The sequence below is a fragment of the Lepisma saccharinum genome, chromosome 1, assembly GCF_977018435.1.
Source record: "Lepisma saccharinum chromosome 1, izLepSacc3.1, whole genome shotgun sequence".
Classification (NCBI taxonomy): domain Eukaryota; kingdom Metazoa; phylum Arthropoda; class Insecta; order Zygentoma; family Lepismatidae; genus Lepisma; species Lepisma saccharinum.
The window spans coordinates 24417182-24436464 of NC_139229.1; the positions used below are offsets into that span (position 1 = coordinate 24417182).

At 36.4% G+C, this 19283-nt stretch overlaps 1 protein-coding gene across 1 annotated transcript; it reads left to right on the top strand.

Moving 5' to 3' along the window:
• On the top strand, positions 1-14115 carry LOC145987235 (chitooligosaccharidolytic beta-N-acetylglucosaminidase-like). Its single transcript, XM_083121786.1, has 3 exons — positions 1-118; positions 8691-8773; positions 12281-14115. The coding sequence occupies exons 1-3, from the start codon at positions 116-118 to the stop codon at positions 14022-14024; spliced, it is 1830 nt and encodes a 609-aa protein (XP_082977912.1). The 5' UTR covers positions 1-115; the 3' UTR covers positions 14025-14115.
• The last annotated feature ends 5168 nt before the right edge of the window (positions 14116-19283 follow it).

The window sequence follows — 19283 nt, forward strand, 5'->3', positions numbered from 1 at the left end:
TTTGTCCCCATTTGAGTGAGATAATTCCCCCACTCGTTTTCTCTGACAATCGTTGGACATTACATCTCATGACGACACAAAGCACAGACGAGTAAACGGGCTGGGCCGATTGACAATGGTGAGTGTGAAATTGTCGCAGAACTTGTGTAATTATCGTGAACTGGATTAGGTTTATCCATAGACGTGACTTTGTGGGAGCATGGGGAACATGCCCCAACAAAGGTTTGAGGTTTATTTAAATTTACAAGTTTTTGTTAACCTCCTCGGACCTAAAGAATACGAATATTTTTTTAAGATTTTGCGAATGTCACTCTTATGTAGGAAAATGTCCTGGGTGCTATTTTTATGGAATGGAAAACTTTACGATTCTGTTCCTCTATCCTCCCCCCCCCCCCCAAAGTTAAGCCCCAAGTTCTAGTCTGCCCCCCCCCCCAAACATAGGCGCCAGGTAACCAGTCCTTATTATCCTATCTGCACACAGAGTGGACTTAGAACTTTAAAAACTGACCTACAGCGATGGGAGACTTCCGTAATATTCAAAAAGTCGTTATTGATTTTTCTTACCAATAACATACAATAATATTATATATAGTTGGTTCGTGGGAAACGAAAAGGATAATTACTTCAATATAGAGGATAGAACAATAGATAATAAATTTAAAATTAAAGTCCGTCGGGCGCCAATATCCACTTCTGGATTTGCAAGGGATGAGGAAGGGGGAGGGGCATGAGACCAAAGGGGTGTCGAATAAGAAAAAAAAGCGTTTGAAAATAGTTCAAGCCACACACATGTTAGTACTGGAGCCATATTAGCTTAATATTGTTGTCAGTTTGCAAAAAAAATATACATATTATGTGTGTGTGTGTGTGTGTGTGTGTGTGTGGTAAACAATTTTATACGAGTCGAGATTTATTGATTGATTGATTTGGTTTATTTTACTTCGCTTTCCTGACACTTTTAACTAATAGAGAAGATAAGAATGAATGATAAGATGAAATTGATAGATATTTATTATGTTAATGCATATAATAAAAGCATATCAATATTTATTAAATACATATAGGACGCCATGTATCTAAAAGTTCGGTGAATAGTATCAGAAAACAAATAAAACAAAATATACAAACAAATGACCTTTATTGGCTTTCAAAATAATAGCCATCAGCCACAACACACTTTTGGCAACATTCATAAAGGTTCTGGAAACTGTCACCAAAGGCTTCTTTATGGATCGATCGTAGAACCGCTGTCACGCGTTCTTGGATTGCAGCCACGTTCGCCTTTCATGACGCTCTTCAGGCGGGGAAACAAAAAGAAGTCCGCAGGCGACAGATCAGGGTAGTACGGTGGATGATCGAGAACAGGTACGCACACGGATCGCACAGGCGCGTTATCGTGCAGTAACATCCGCTGTTCAGTCCTGTCCAACTCTGGCCGAACACGCCTGATGCGTTTTCATGCGGCGTTCACGATTTGACCAGCAGGAACGAACTCCATGTGGATGTTGCATTTTTCTGTATATCTTGTAGTTTCTTACTGCACTCCTGGGTAACTACGTTCGTTATGCTTTATGCCTATACAAAGCCATGGCAAGGGCACATGGGCGCACCGCAGGGGGGAATTTGGGGGGTCAGAACCACTCTCTCGGCCATCATGTTATACAGAAAATTCCATTTTTCACATAATTTTATAATATAAAATTTCTCATTATAATGGAAAATTTCTTATCTTTGTATCATTTATCATTTTCAAATGACAGGAATCGCTGTTTGGGACGACACAGCAGTATTTATCTATAGCTGCACACTTTGTAGGACTTTCAATACATTCCGTACCAAAGTTGTTGCTTGAGAATAAGCTTCACTTCTCATATTTTTCACTTGGTTGAACCCCCTCCATAGGAAATTCCTGGGTGCGCATATGAAGGCCCCCCTCCCCCACACTGCGGGGTTATGCGGTTTATAGATCCAGCACTGATACGGATAGATAATGTTATAGATTGCAGTTCCGTACACATGGATGTGCACAGGATTTTTCCACGAAGGGCCAAGCAAGGTATTTTTTCCAGAGCGGCGCAAAAGAGGCATGTTTTCCCCAATAATAGTGAGGCCCCCTCAAAAAACACTACTTCACTGAAAATATCATGTTCCTTCACACATAAATTACTGTAACTGAAATGAAATTATGTGTGGAATATATAATTTTTAGGTGGACATTCATTTTTCAGGTGGGGGCGTGGTTCCCGCTTGCCCGCCCTTAGGACGTCTATGTGCGTACACCATCAATAAATTTGTAAAAATTGCATCATCAAAATTACACTAATTAGGCTTACAATGTAATAACCGTTAAAACGGTTATGGCCATTTTTACGGTAGGTGGATGGCTGTCGCAATTGACTGTGTTAAGCCGTCTTTTCTCCAGTCAATCTTTTTACACTATAAATAATAATATTTAGTTTAAAAAGTTTAAGAAGAATTGAAGACTAAAATTGGTAAACGCTGTAAGTGCCAGAAGAATTCAAACACCGTTTTCCACGTTAAACTGTGCAATGTGCCATGCTTTATAATGTGGTAAACGTAAAAAGTGGCTGGTAGCCCTCTAAGTAGATCAAAGGGCGTGTAAAGAGGTCACTAGTGTGAACGTTCTTACGGGCTGATGTGCGGAACGATGCGATTTCCCAACACTTTCGCTTTTGGCACTTACAACGATTCCCACTTTTAGTCTACAATTGTTTAAGAACGCACAACTATTTGTCACACAGTTTCAAACGTCTTGTCAGTCATGGTGAATACCTATCTACCTTAACCCACATATGTTATTGCATAATAAGTGGGTGATAATGAAAACGCATAAACAACAACAAACAGCTCATACGGGTGACGGGAAATAGCTCCCAGTTTGCTAACATAGTTATAATTTGCAGGTCAGGTGATGAAATGCCGAGTTTGTTAACCAGGGTCAAGCAGTGCACGATTTAAAATGCATTCAGTGGCGTCGCTAGGCCCTTTTGGAGGGGGCTTCAGCCCCCCAATCCCTCGATAAGCCCCCCCAATTTTTAGCTATTATTACATACAGTATTTCGAGAAAACATATTTGAACAATTGTTAATGCAGGAACATACCTCTAGATACATATTCTGGGAAAGACTCGTTTCGTTGTGACAGTTTTTTTTAAACCACGATCTTACATCTGACACGTCATGTCTTTAGCTGGCAACAGTGCAAACGATCGCCGTCATTTGTTCTATTTTCACAACGGTTGCTACGCGAGGAAACGGTAGTGGTGCGTTTTGTGTTACGGAGTTAGTGGTATTGTGTGTTCGTTATCAAAGCTTTTTGTGACATTTACTGTTGTTCATACAACAATGGACAAATTTATTATTCGAAGTAAGCTCCTGAAATCGAAAATCGGAAAAGGAAGAGTGTCATGAATTGTGTGTGGATTGTGTTATTGATACTTTTGCAAGAAATTCGAACCGCAGAGTACATCTGATACATAAAGACATAGTTCACCAGCATTAGAAAAACAGAACAAGAATATCCATCTGTTTTCATAAAAATTAATGCAGTAAGTCTATGTTAGTTTTAATTCCTTATGCTTGTTATATATTATTGTCTTATTAATCACTTTGCTATTTTCAAACATTAAAAATATTTACAATAGTAGTAAGTCATGTATCTGGTTGTAGCCCCTCCAAAGCAGATGGCCTAGCGACGCCACTGAATGCATTTGTGCCTGTTAGATGAACAGATAGACTGAATCAGCAGGGTAACTTGAGTCTTAACTTTGGGGGTAGATCATAAACCTAATGTTCCAGAAGGCCTTTTTTTTTAAAAAAAGTATCCGTTAACATGTAAATGTTAATAAACCTGGAATTTTTGTCCTCGCCAAGTCACGCCTGTGGTCATCGTTTTTCTCTTTACTTCACATTTCTGTCAGCATAGTGAAAATATGGGATGGATGAAGGGAGAATCACAAACACACATGACCAAAACACAACCCTTGTCCCCGTATAAGGCGGCTCTGGGGCTCACCAGCCTCAAATCAATGAGTACCTGGGGGCAACCATGGGGGGGAAGGCATTCGGAGAGTGGTGCTGATCACATCGCCTCCAAAGTGGCCGAGATCGGGAATGCATGGGGCCCTAGCCCAACATCCCCTAAATGTGCCTTCATGGCACGATGCTATATGCACGGGAAACTTTATCATTTTACTGGGTGAGTCCCGACGCCACAGCCTCGTTAGTATGCCATTTAAGATTTCATCATTTCCCCTCTGGGGAAAAAAGTGGAGGGAAATTTCATTCTGTTCACTTTATTTTTACGTGCAGAGTAAAATAAACGTTATTCCTTTTCCAAATAATTCAAAATAAAGCATTGCCCACCTGGCCACCTCCCCCTTGGAAAATATATCTGGGTGTGCAATGTGTACATGGAAATCTCGCACCGCAACGAGCGCTCACTGGCCTCCACAAGTTCATGCAAGTTGTTCAATACTGAGCTACAAGCCCTCAAAGGATGTTGCGACACTGCTTATTATAATCAAAGGAAACAGATTACACTACTTGCCAGGGCAGCACAATATCATGCAACTATAGATCACGATATTGTTTATCTGGTCATGCAACTAATTGTAATTTGTACGCAATTGTTTCCATTTCCTTTAGAATATTGTGAAAAGGTTACTAGAAGATAGTAACAAATAACAATTAAATTATGTATTGTAAAACTTGGCAGTTACCTTTATACTATTACATTGTTGATGCCTATAGGGGCTATCCACGAGTAAACAAAAACATATCGAACGGCACAATCGATTGTGGAACTGTAGCACAACAACTTCCGGTTCACGGCGGCCGGGTAATTGAAGCGCGTACTTGTGGCCTTTCTTCTCGTTTTATATACCGGATGAAATGGATCATATAAAAGCACTTGACGACGAGGAGAAGAAGAGATATCAGGGCAAAGTAGAGGCCTTTGCATATCAATTGGATGAGAAACTAGGAAGTAATACGGCATTATTTCAGGATGAGATCCATTGGCTGATCGTCGTTGCATTGGCGATATTTGTAGCCGACATATTTAATGGAAAGTATTTTTTCCTACAGAGCGACGAGCGAGAGCGCTTAAAGCATGCAAATCTTTGGATCCATACATTTATGTATTAAGTGAAAAAGTGCGAGATGTATGGACATATAAAAAACGGAAAAATGGTTTTTTTTTCTTTTCTTTCTTTCTTCAGTCAGGGCGAGTCAGAGGGATGCGGTAATGCACACTTTCTGGTTTCGTTCCCGTTTGAACGCAGAAATACAAAACGCTCATTGTTATTTTAAGTCAATTTTCTGCTATTTGTGTTAAACATGACGATAAAGATGAATAATAAACTAGAAAAATTAATGATGGCATAAACACAATGACAAACCATTGCCTGACCATGGTGTTCAAACCTAGGACCTCTTCCCTATCAATGTTGAAAAGATTTCCTTTGCAAAAGACTAAAATTAAAAATAGTGCCCGCACTTAATTTTCTGGTTACACAAAAAAATATTTCCTCTGGTTGCCCAAAAATGTATTTCCTCTGGTTACACACACACAAAAAAAATCTGGTTACACAAAAATTTAATACAGTTCGTATGTACTTCAAAAACGTAACGTGTAACCTATCTGACTATGACCGAGCATCTTTTGAAGGGAAGAGTAATATTTTTGCTCATATCACTAAAGCAGAGAGAAAATCGAGATTTGAATGATTTCTCTTCTACCTTTAATGAAGTGCAAGGGGTGCGGGACGCAAAATTTTTGGTTGGGAAGGAAACAGGACGGGGTATTTTTAAAGTCCTGACGTTCAAAACGGGAAAAATAATGTTATTTCCCGACTAAATTGGGAGATTATAAGAGCGGAAAATATTCAACATTACCCGATACTAAAAAAAAAAATGTTAATTATACACACAATTTCACCCTCGGGTGATGATTCATTTTACATTTCTGGATTCAATAAATTTCGGACATTTAGTACAAAAAAAATATGTAGGGAATAAACTAATTTTAAACTCTTATAATTTTTTCCGAAGTCTGGATCGGAACGGGATTTTCTTTTTTTTCAGATCCCGACCTTTTGGGTTCCTGCACATCCGTTGTCATTACTGTGGAGTCTACTCATGCTAATGGGCTTCCAATTTTCACGCCTGACACCTTGAATGCAATTATTTTGGCGCCTAGATCTCGAGCGAGGAAAAGGGTGAAGAGAGATCCGTGAAAGATTATTTAGCCCTGATCGTAGTTTACATCCCCCTTGTACACACCCATTCGTTCCTTTCATACATGACACAATCTCAGCTCCCTTTAGCGTCATGTTGTGAGCCTACGAACCGGAAGTTGTTGTGCTACAAGCATGGCGTCCGCGCGAAGTCACTTCCTTCCGGTGGATAGCCCCTATACATTCAAAGTGTTATTGTTATGCATCGGCGGCGATTGGGGCAGTTGCCCCCCCCCCCCGCACTTTTGCCCCGCACTATGCTAAACCTTATATACAAAGCATGGCCGTATTTAGAGGGGGGTTAGGGTTCAACCCCCCCCCCGAAACATATGGCATGTTGGATTAATGGAAGTTCAGAAACAAAAATTTGTAACACATTTTCAAAAATGTATTCACAGTTTCACAAGAATACAACAGGGAGACAATCCTGGAATGATCGAGCTAGAATTTTCAAACATTTTGAATTCTGAAATTTGAGCAAAACTGATTTAATTCTCCGAATAGCAGCCCACCCGCGACCCCTTCATTTCACTTCTGCTGTCCTCTTTCAGTGCTGTTCCTGGATCAGACTCAAAATTCAACTGTGATTGTCCCAAAATTCCCGATCCAACGTCTAAATTCCCTGTTCGATAAGGGTTTAAATCCCCCTTTATAAGAGTTCGAAACTATAAGATATCCAGCTGCGTAGTGCATTAGATTCACTATCCTTCAACCAGTGGTTCGATATTAGTATACATACATTTAACCTATATGCGGTTTTATAAAACACATACTTGTATATTATATAATGCTGTTTGGTAAGTATAGGAACAATATGAGCGTCGGAAAGTGGGATCGAACTGGTCCATCGACCCCCCCCCCCCGAATTGACATAATTTATTTCAAGTTGCAAAATAGCAAAATGTTTGTTAGTTTTATTGTTAATAACGGAAATAAAGTCCAGTTAGTTAGTATTCCAACAGAATAACCAAAGAAAAACGTCGTTAGATCGAAAAATTGAGGTTACAATACATGCACCAGCTTATGTTCTACCATTTAATACAAAGAATAACTGGTTTCCACAGTTTCAAAATTCCAAAAATTTAAATTTTATGTGAGTGGTCAAACAACAAACATTATTATGACTAAAACTTATCTCTTACTTTTAAAGCTTTTTCTTGAGGTATCTAAAATTTAATAACAAAATATAATAATGGGGCATGTCAGTCACTGCATGAAACATAAACAAAAGAATAAATAAATATAAACAGTTGAGCTGCATATTCACACTTCTGATGGATAGAGTAGAAAAGTCTCCTCAAGCATATAACGACAGCAATAATAATAAAAATAATAATTAATAATAATACATTTGGACTCAATTAGTTTATTATGAAATTGTAATTATTATTGTTGTTATTATTTGTATTATTCTCATCTCTTGCGACGATCATGGGAACAATTATGAGTGACCCCCCCCGAATTTTATTTCCTGCCTAAGGCCATGATACAAAGGAATTTAAACTGTTTTTGTCCCTCCAATTTTGGCACCTTGCCTCCCCAGTTTTGGACGCCAAGTGCCGTCATTGTTGTTATGATATACCTAATTCTTCTCTAGAAACAAAAGTCTTGAAAATTCAGCATTTTATTAAATATATACCACCATTAAAAAAATAAAACCATTGTGTAACAAAGTGGATTGATTTAAATCAGTTGATTTTGTTTTAAATCACTGATTTATATCACTTTAAAAAATAATTCATAGAATAATGTACAAAAAGATTTTGTAGATATCAGTATCACTTTGGTGAAAGTACATTAATCTCACAATCATTTATAGTGTTTATTAGGCTCTAAGAAAGGAAAATAAACAAATTATATGTACCTCAATAATTTTTGTAGGCAAAAATAGCAGACCTTTTTTGTTGAAAAATATGTAAAATACTAATCATGTTAAACTGTAAATAAACATGGCAGCTGATATTTTGCAAACTATCATTTAAAAATGCCAAAATTCAGGTACAAAAACTTTAAAAAGGTATTTTAAGTTTCATTTTTAAAGTTCATCCAAAATGTTAAATTTTCACTGGAAGAAAAGTTACTGAAATGATGTATTATAGTATCATTAACACACTCAACAAACATTTCCATAGTAGATTCACATATATAGGTAGTATCTGAAACAGAAAAATGCATGGTTACATTTTCTTTATTTGCTTTAATAAACTATTCAAATATTTGAGAGCCATTTACTACAAAAAGCCTTTCTATAAAAAAAAACATACCTGTATATATGATGCCAAAAACCATAACAGCAATTTTAAGCATCCTTTTTAAAATATATATATAAAAAATCCGATTTAAATAAAAAAATCATCAAAAATGATTTTTTAAAATAAGAACTATGGTTTTTATCCACCCTGTGTGTAAATAATTATATTTTCTTTTTCAGAGGTTGCCAACAGAAAGTATTGTAATAGTAGCAGCTTTCCTATTAGTCTGTGTGACAGCTGAAATAGATTTTTCTAAATTGAGGTAGGTATGTTGTACAGTGGAAAGCATAAATATTACCAGGGAAAAAAAGGTCCATTGCAGTGTTCATTCACATTCTTCAACACACCGCAAGAAATGAGAGTTGGAAAAAACGAAACAGTTGACAATATCTTTAAATACCTTGAAACCACATAGGATGGAAGAGAAAACTGAATAAAAATAGTAATGGACCATTTACCTGGTAATATTTATGTACCTCATTGTACATTTAAGAAGAATTTGCAAACAAGTAAAATACTTAGAGGAATTCCAGAAAAAAGTCAACCTTGATGGTCAAAGTTATGTGTCAGTGATTAGCAATGTGCTGTATATTGTTTTAAAGAAATAATCCTTAGATTGCGAAAATAAAATACATGTGTGTTTCTAAACTCTAAAATTTGTCTGTAAAAAATTACCTCATTAAGTACTATTCCACTAACTTTGATTCAGAAAATCCAGATTCATAGGTTGTCAATTGTGTCAGAGTGTTACCTTCAATTTATTTCTATATATGTGGTCCGAATGTCTTGTTAACCCCTGCAGAACAATTTACAAAGTTACCAATCCAGAAGGTCAGCATGACTTCCATCATTTTCTTCATACAAATAATTTGAACGTTCTGTAGAGATTATCGTCTGTCTCAGTTGGACCTCTTTGTTAAATCTTCCAGTGAAGTCATGTTGCATTTCCCTTATCGTTTTACTGGTCTGTGGACGTTCACGTGTCTATACACGTGAGAACATGTTTAATTCGTTTCACCTGGGAGATAACAGCCCAGCTGGAATTTTCTATTGGTTCCAATCGAAAATTTAAATTGCATTGAATTGGTTTCAATTGGAATTAATCGGATTCTATAGGATGCCTAATACAGCTATGGGAATGTATTGGTTTCAATCGCAATCTCAACTGAAACTAATTGGAAAATGAAGATAATTTCCAATTGGTGAATTTTATCCAATTGTAAGTTCGTACATATTGTAGAAGCAATATGTTATAAATTCATTTATTGACAAAAAATATAGGTAGTTTATTTCTTGACACCATATATCCTGTAATTTAGAAGTTTTTGAAAACACAACACACTTGATCTGAAGCTCTTCTGAATTCTAATGCATACTACTGAAGTCAGATCTATCTTAATAAGTATCTAAGAACTATTTCTTAAGAATCAACTCAACCTTAAAGCAGCTAGGAGTTGGAGTAAATGTCTACGTTAGTTCTTGTATTTTTCAATATGGAATTTCCATGGTTAATCTTGTGTGTATGTAATGCAATTTGTAAAATGAGCAATCTTTTGATCAACTAAATCGATCTCGACAGTGTTTTGTTTGATCATCAACTTTTCAAATGTTGTAGGTCAGATTCTTTGTTTAACCTAATTTCTTGCTGTTTTTGCATGTATAAAGGAAGAACAACATGTCAATTTATGACTGAAGCAGCAAGTTTTTTGATTTTCTATAAGTGTGTTAAACACAGTGATGCTACAGAGTTAAAAACGTTCATATATTTGAAAAAGTTTGGATGAGAAAGTTTTTTCTAAGTTACAAATTCCACATGCATTACCAGAGATTTATTTTAGTTGTTTTGTATCATTTCTCCATTGCATTTACAGTTACCGTGAGCTGATTGCAGTCTCGCCACATAGTACATAACTTTGAGTAACAAATAGTAAAGTCTTTTTGTGTATTCTCATTTATGGACCATTCTAAATGCTGTACAAGATGTCAAATTGTCCATCGTTATTTTCATTCTATTTTATTCTACATCCTGTTTTGTTTTAAGGAAAGGAATTTTGTTGAAGTTGTCCTGTGTTTACTGACGTTTTTATTTCAATTCGTGACCGTCACATTGTGGAAAACATGAATGAATATTGTGATGGACAATTTATGATATTCAATCAGTGTAGATGACAATTGCTTTTTTTAAAAAATGAAACATAAGATGTAGGAAGAAAAAGAACATTCATTTTAACCTTTAACTGGAGCCACTCGATTTTCATAATGCAATTGACTTGGAACCCTAGGGTCCTTAGGGCCTTGACTTACAGCACATCAAGAGGAAAATATCAACCAATATTTGCTTCTTGCACTTTCTTATATTAAAATAACTTGAACACAACATAAACTACAATACTAACACTACTAGAGCCTCAGGGTCCTGAATCTTGTATTTCAGATATAACAGTTTACAGCAGAACACTACCAACTTCTACGCAGTTCACCAATACACTGTAAGGAATTTACATGGGAATTCAGCGAACGTAGCCCTTCATGTGGTTGAATGTTGAAGCAATGAAATTTTCAGAGTTCTGATGTTAATTTGTGTCATTTAATAATTATTATACTTGTCACAATACCGTGAGCTGATTACAGTTTCTCCACATGCATAACTTTGAGTAACAAGTAGTAAAGTCTCTTTGTGTATTCTCATTTATGGAACATTCTAAATGCTGTACAAGATGTCAAATTGTCCATCGTTATTTTCATTCTATTTTATTCTACATCCTGTTTTGTTTTAAGGAAAGGAATTTTGTTGAAGTTGTCCTGTGTTTACTGACATTTTTATTTCAATTCATGACCGTCACATTGGGGAAAACAGATTGAATGAATATTGTGATGGACAATTTATGATATTCAATCAGTGTTATCAGTGATATCCTATGTTATCTGGTTTACCGCTGTTAAACTAATTTTTTTTCAAATGTGAAAATTACTGGAAAATTTTACATTGTCGAACTTCTATTTTTGTTTTACTTGTGTGCCTGCATTGGTGTTTTATTTCTATTGTACCTAATTAATATATATATAAAATGCAATAAATAAGAATTTTTGCCGTAAACCAGGTCAAATTTTCAGAATATGTCATTCAACTTGTCATCACACAATGCACTTTGGGAAGAACCAGCATGAAGTGGGTGTTAAGGAAAGCATATGAGAAGCCTCCTTACAGCAAGAAAATTTGCGACATTTTATATGTACACATTCCTCGTACAATCACGATAAACATATGTTGAATCACTTCAATAAAGACCACATGCACAATGCTTACCCAGCATGTTTTCAACGCTGGCTCTGATCTGTTTGCCAGAAATACATAATGCTACAACCAACATCTATTCATCAATCTTGATCAGTTTATAATGTGAAAATTATTAATATTATTATTTTTACAAAAATGGATCATTCTCTCAAAACAAACCATTTTAAAATCTGTTCATATTTTCCTGAATATACATAATACTACATGCCGCATACACTTATCGATCTGTACTTCTGCAATAAAATATTGCAATTTGTGCATAAATAGAAAGATAATACGAGGGTGCTTCCATCTATTCAATAACTGTAAGCAAATTTTCATTTTTTTCATTAACAATAACTTCATATTGCATACTGGCTTAACTATACGTAAAAATTATTAGAGAAACTGCTGATTATGAAGTTAAAAGATGAAGGTATACTGATTCATACAGGTAGAAATATTACTCATAACCTACATTTTGCATTTCAGGGCAAATGTGCAGTGGACGTGGGAATGTAATGATGGCAAATGTCAGAAGGCAGAAGCATCAAACACAAGTATGACCCAAACTCTAGAAGTGTGTCGCTTGACATGTGGGCCTCATGGAGTTTTGTGGCCTGTTCCAACACAATTCCTCGATTTGGCAAAATGTGTTGTGCCATTTGATCCAGAAAATATGACTTTCGAATTTGCAGATGTTCCTGATGAGGTCAAGGGGTACCTGGATGAAGCTGTCAATATTTTCAAAAGTTACCTAACAGGAATGACGAGCAGAAGTACTAAGGCTGATAACTTGAAAATTCTAAAAGTTAGACTGTTTGTGAATACATCAACGGATTCAATCACGTGGGGAACGGATGAAAGTTACAGCTTGAGTTTAAGTAGTGAATCTGATTCGCTCACTGTGGACATCTCGGCTGCGACATTCTTCGGTGCAAGACATGGTTTAGAAACACTCAGTCAGTTGATCGTGTGGGACTCAGCAGCAGGTGTGCTGGTAATACTAGAACAGGCAGAAATACAAGATCAGCCTGTTTTCACGCACAGGGGCTTTCTTTTGGACACATCGCGGAATTTCTACAGCTTGGATTTCATTAAGAAAACTCTTGATGTGATGGCTTCAAATAAACTGAATGCACTTCATTGGCACCTTACCGACACTCACAGCTTTCCTTATCAGTCAAAAAGGGTGCCTCAAATGTCTGAATGGGGTGCTTATTCTTCAGAACAAATCTACACCAATGCACAAATTGCAGAACTCGTCGAGTATGCTCGTGTTCGCGGAGTACGGCTAATACCGGAGTTAGATGCGCCGGCACATGCAGGTAATGGCTGGCAGTGGGGTGAAGCAGCAGATTTGGGGACACTTGCCGTCTGCGTGAATGAGCGATCTTGGTCAAAGAACTGCATAGAGCCTCCATGCGGCCAGTTGAATCCTGGAAATGAGAACGTCTATGTCGTTCTGAAAGAACTCTATAAGGATTTTCTGGAAGATTTTCATAGCGATATATTCCACATGGGAGGCGACGAAGTGTATGTAGCCTGCTGGAACAACACTCAGGAGGTGGTCGACTGGATGAAAAGTCTAGGAATGGGCCGTACCACTAAGGACTTCTTAGATGCTTGGTCTATCTTCCAGGATAAAGCCCTTAAAGCTTTAGATGAGGCTAACAATAATACATCCAAAATGCCTGTACTTATGTGGACTAGCGAACTGACGGGGGAAGACGTCATAGAGTCGTACCTGGATAAGGACCGTTACGTCATCCAAATGTGGATCGAAAATGATGATCAACTTGCAGCCACTCTTGTTAACAAAGGCTACAGAGTAATTTTCTCAACGAAAAATACCTGGTATCTTGACCATGGCTTTGGAAACTGGAAAGGGACATCCACGAGCGGCTATGGGTTCCATCCATGGCAGACAGTTTACAATAACAATCCTTATAAGATACTTGACGGTTTTGGAGTTGATCCAGCCACAGCACGAGAGCTGGTGTTAGGTGTCGAAGCTGTTCTTTGGTCAGAGATGGCAGACGAGTTTGCTGCCGAAGGAAAAGTGTGGCCCCGAGCAGCAGCTTATGCAGAGGGGGCATGGAGCAATCCGGATTTTGATTGGACAGAAGCAAGGTACAGAATGATGTATCACAGGCAAAGGCTGGTGCAGAGAGGTGTCAGGGCAGACTCCCTGCAACCACAGTGGTGTTTTCAGAACGAAGGTCTGTGTTCATAAGGAAGCCACATTTTAAGAAACAGCTGTATATATTCAGTTTTCTATTTGTTAAGAGGTGTGATATAAAAAGCAGTACAGAAAGTATGACATATGTGAGCAAAATTATTTAAAAATAAAAACTGTTATGTATGAATTGTAACTACTGGGTGTCTAGTGTTAAAAAAACCAAATTACACAACTTTTTCAGTTTTCCAGACCAAGTTGTTAGGGAAATTCATGTCTATATACAGGGTGGCCCAAAAAAGGTAACCAAACACAATATGGTTCTACATTTTGGTTACCTTTTTTGGGCCACCTGTACATGTGTGTAAGAAAGTCACTACATACTTAGAATCCCACTTAACAGTGTTAAAAGTAATAACAAAAAGAGATACTGCAACAAGAATGAGCTAAAAGCTCACATAATTGGTAAAAAAGCACTCTTTTTATATAAAAAATCTTAACAATTTTAGCATAAATAATATAAAATTATAGTAAAATTTTGTAACATATATTGTAATCCTAATATCAGCCAAACAAAATGCGACCCTTTTCCCTATTATTTAAAAAGCAATTTCTACTACAACTACTGTTAATACTCAGTATATCAAACTGAAGTATAGTGAGTCCACAAGTAATTTAAAATGTCTTGCTTGCCCTTTTTTCTTTGTTCAAAAACCTATTTCTAGTGCACTACTACAAACAATTGCTGATTTTTCCAGAACAGTAAATTTCACAGACATTTGTATGACTTCTTCAGAAAACGTAAATTCCCTGACTGTTCCAGGTTTTCCAGACTGGTAGACACCCTGAACTACATTTAATGCAAAATTTAAAAGCTTATGGTAATCTAAAAAAAACTACAATAATCTTGTATTAAATGTATTTTCAAGTCCTACTACGTATCATATTAGAACATTAGAAATATAAATATTCTGCACATTCATACAAAGAAATTTCTATAGTATCCTTCTCTTCAAGTACAAGGAAGATTTGAGAACGAACAGTTGGAAGTCAAGATGTTATCTACTTACTGTATTTCAACACACAATTGTCGCAGATTTTGTGCCTTTTCTTTCTTTCCAAAAAAGTGAGGTGCAACCACTATGTGAAGCCCCCCCCCCAAAAAAAAGAGTAAATTGTGCAGGTATTACCAATACATAACTGCATTTGGTGAGAGATTCAAATGTACAGAATATTTGTGAATATGCGCAAAACTGAGTAGTCTAAATTTCTTTGTGACATTTTAACATTTTTCTGTTGTGAGGAAAAAGTTATTGATATGTGCATTATAGTCGAAATATTATACTTTGAGAAAATTTACTAGTGTTGTGACTTACAAAATTTAATCTTCCGTCTCAGAAGATTCTGCAATGCTATAATTGGTTTCATTATCTGAAGTCTCTCTCTCTCCCTCTCTCTTTGCATGAAAGGTTATGAACCAATTTTTGGACTGAAAAAATAGGGTATGACAAATATGCAGTGAAATATGGTAGTTGCAGAGCTCAACATTGACAGCATTTGAGCATCAATTTTGGCGATGATTGTATTCACACTGGAACTAGTATGACATTTAACAATCATGTTGTGACTTTCTATGCTCATTTTTCACATTTTAAATTTTTTTGGTAAGGATTTATAGAAAATCTAGACATTTTTACTATGAAAAGAGGACATGTCCAGGGAAAATAGGATGTTCAGCAACTCTGTACCCAATCTATCCCCATACTCAAGCAAGAATCCCTCCAGCTACAAATATCCACTTAAAGCACAGCTTATTTGCATGTACTACTGAACCAATCAAAACACTATAAAGTGAAAACTTAGTTACATATTTTTCAGTGAAACTGTAAAAATAACTCATAATGCACAACAAAAAGTAAAATCTGGGAAAATTTCCTTGTGTGTTTTGCTGCATTGGAACCAGAAAAGTAAATGGTACAAAGTAAAAAAAAATTTAAAATCCAGGCATGTTAAATTGCGGTTACGTGTACATGGGCATTTTAAGCAGCAACATATACAGGGTTAGCCTAGAAGAAATAGACACTTTCAAAGTTTTACAGAAAGAAGTGTTTTAACAATGGGGCTGAAATACTTCATGGTTTGGAGAGTACATCCTGAAGTTTACATTGGTAAGTTACAAGTGTTCTATGTGTGACACTTTTGTAACATGACAGATATAAATATGATAGTCCAGTTGTCCTCTCCCAGGACTTTTCCCCTTGCACAGACAACCATGTTCCTCAAATTTCTTGCTCCAATCGTAGATTGACTGCTTTGTGGGTAGTTGTTTACTATACAGTGTTCTAAAACAATGCTGCACGATAGTAACAGAATTTGTTTTTGCAAATTCAATCATGCAGAATCTCAATCTCCACCTGGCTAGCGGCCATACTGCTTGACTTACGTCAAGGGTGCTCACATGATGCTGACATCACGAAGACAAACGAAAAGCGAAGGTCGTAAACTTGAAGACTTTCTCTACACAACACTACTAAATGCTTTCTGATGTAACAAACAAATTTCAATTTATAAAGTGTTTAAACTGTCTATTTCTTTTAGGCTAACCCTGTATATAGGATATAAAAACATAGGAAACTGTGTATACCACTATATGATAATTCTATTCTGTGTTAGGTCACACATCAAACTGTTATTGTTTAGTTCCATTAAAGAATGTAGAAAAAAGGCAATCATAGACAAGGAAATTAGAAGTACAGAGGTTAGGTTCATGGATTCTTCTCTTGTAATGATGATAGAAGTTGAATTTATCAATGAAATGAATATGAACAGATGAAATCCAAGTGCACAATTCTCCATATCAGTTGCTTTCTTCCTCATAAGTAGTAAACACATTTACAATTTCTGACTTCAGATATATTGAGAAAACCAACAGGTACTTATTATACCTAACATGGAATAAAAACTATTGCCACATGTTTAAAATGAGCAATATGAAAATTCTTGTTGTAATATGTTACAATGTTAACAAAAATGTAATACAAATAATATATTCTACAATGTACTTTGATGAAATTTAGTAAATCATTTCCCAAGTTTCATGTCACCATAGTTTTGGGACTTAAAATTGCATGAGATTCGATGACTTACAGGAGGCTAAAACAGCTCTGAACAGTGGGGCAGGGAGTGTTCTGTGGAATTTTTCCAAACTGGTTTTCAGGGCTGGATAAAACATTGGCACAAATGCATCGAAAGTGATAGCAACTGTGTGTAAGGGTAACTCTGAGTAGAGGACACTACAGGCAAACTATATGTATGTTCATTGTTTCAATCTTTCCATTATTAAAGAAATTATACCTCAACAGGCAAAACTTTTTGATACCTCTTCGTACATGTAGGTTACCTACAATCCATCAGTACTTGCACAGTACCTTTCTTAACTGAAATAATTATGTCATCGGTCCTGCTTTTTTTGGTATTGCATAATGTAAAATATTTTTACCAATGACTAAGAAAGTATTTTTAAACACAACTTCATACAGTTGTGCACATAACGTTACTACATTTTACAATTTTTGTATACATTTCAATTTATTGTTATGGCCACGGGGCATTCTGAATAGGAATTTCTGTGTGAAATTTAATTTTCTGCTTGTAATTTGGTTTGTCAAGACCTGAGTACTCCTTCAATAGTGTGATATGGAGAAAGAAACAACTAACTATGTCTGCTGTAAATAGTTGTCCTATGATTTTTTTTAAAACATCATTGCACTTGAAAAGTGTAATAATATTCCAACTGCTGAATGTTAGTACACATCATAATACTTTGTGCAATTATACACATGTGAATGTTCAAAATGGTTACAGATATAGCATAAATTGACTCCTTTTTTCATAACTATGCATTTCGCACAGTGTCTGTGCTCGGAGAGCCAGGATATGTTAGATTCATTCTATTTATTCACTCATCTATTCATCATTAACTTCAGCATTAAAATTAGGCTAAAGAGTTGGAAAGTGATATTGAATAACCAAATATAACACTGCTAAAATTTCTTGGTATACATGTTATTCAAATTTAGTTAACCAAGCTGAAAGTATTATGCCAGATTGATTCAAATGAGCCATACCTTGGGAGTTTTATTTCTAGGCTGCCAAAGGCCAGTCACTCTGTTACAGGTGACTACGTGACCAATAAACCAGTTGACTTGGATTCTTTCAGTAGTGTGAAGCGTGCGCGGTGTTGTCTGTTGTCCCACGAAACACAGTCCATAGTTACTGTTCAACAGTGTTTCAGAAAAAGTTCTGCCTCAGGCAAAGACTGTCAATTACTGGTGCAATCGTTTTATCAACACAGGCTGTGTTCCACACAGAGAACGAGGCCAGGGAGATCATGTTGTGGGAGACTCATGTGCGAAGTCCGAGAAAGTCTACATCGAGAGAAGCCACATCAAACATTTATAAGAAGCTTAAGTTATATAGATTTTAAATCAGTAAATGAATTATGTAAGTATATTATGCAAATGGAGTTATTTAATTTTAGTTTTAGCTAACTAATTATGGATAACACTGTTATAATTTTATCCACAAAGAGGCTTTCATAAACTAATGCATTTCTGCTCAACCCCAGTGACACTTTTAGTTTATTTTTCGCAATGACAAGCAAAGTTAATGTATCATCAGAATGTGAAAAGATGAAACAAGTGTTGCAATATGCAGATATTAGACACCTGAACAAGAACAATCTATAGGTGAGGATGTTTACCATTGCTTGTAGAAAAGTAAATATGAAAGTCACTAGCACCATCAAACTGTTGGATGGCAAGCCACGAAGCACAGACTTTATGGTATCCCAAACTCTCAATCATTGCATGTGCTGACCCATAGGACATGTGCACTGCATCAGAAATTTCCTGGATGGTGATGCGTCTATCCTCTCGAATGAGCCCATTATCCCTATGGTGGTTGTCCTCGGTCAACGACGTTGATGGCCTGCCTCTCCTTGTCATGTAAACACTTTCAGTTTCTCCCACTTTGAACTTACCTACTTAAGTCTGAGCTAAGTCTGCGCATGAGATTCGATGACCTGCAGGAGGTTACAACAGCTCTGAACAGTCGGGCAGGGAGTGTTCTGTGGAATTTTTCCAAACTGGTTTTGAGGGCTGGATAAAATGCTGGCACAAATGCATCGAAAGTGATGGCAACTGTGTGGAAGGGTATATCTGAGTAGAGGACACTACAGGCAAAGTATATGTACATATGTTCATTGCTCATTTCCATTAAGAAACAAATTATACCTCAACAGGCAAAACTGTTTCA

Bases quoted from the DNA above. Each gene is read 5' to 3' on its own strand.
- LOC145987235 (XM_083121786.1), top strand. The intron at 8,774-12,280 runs GTAGGTATGTTG...TTTGCATTTCAG, and splicing joins ATAGATTTTTCTAAATTGAG to GGCAAATGTGCAGTGGACGT.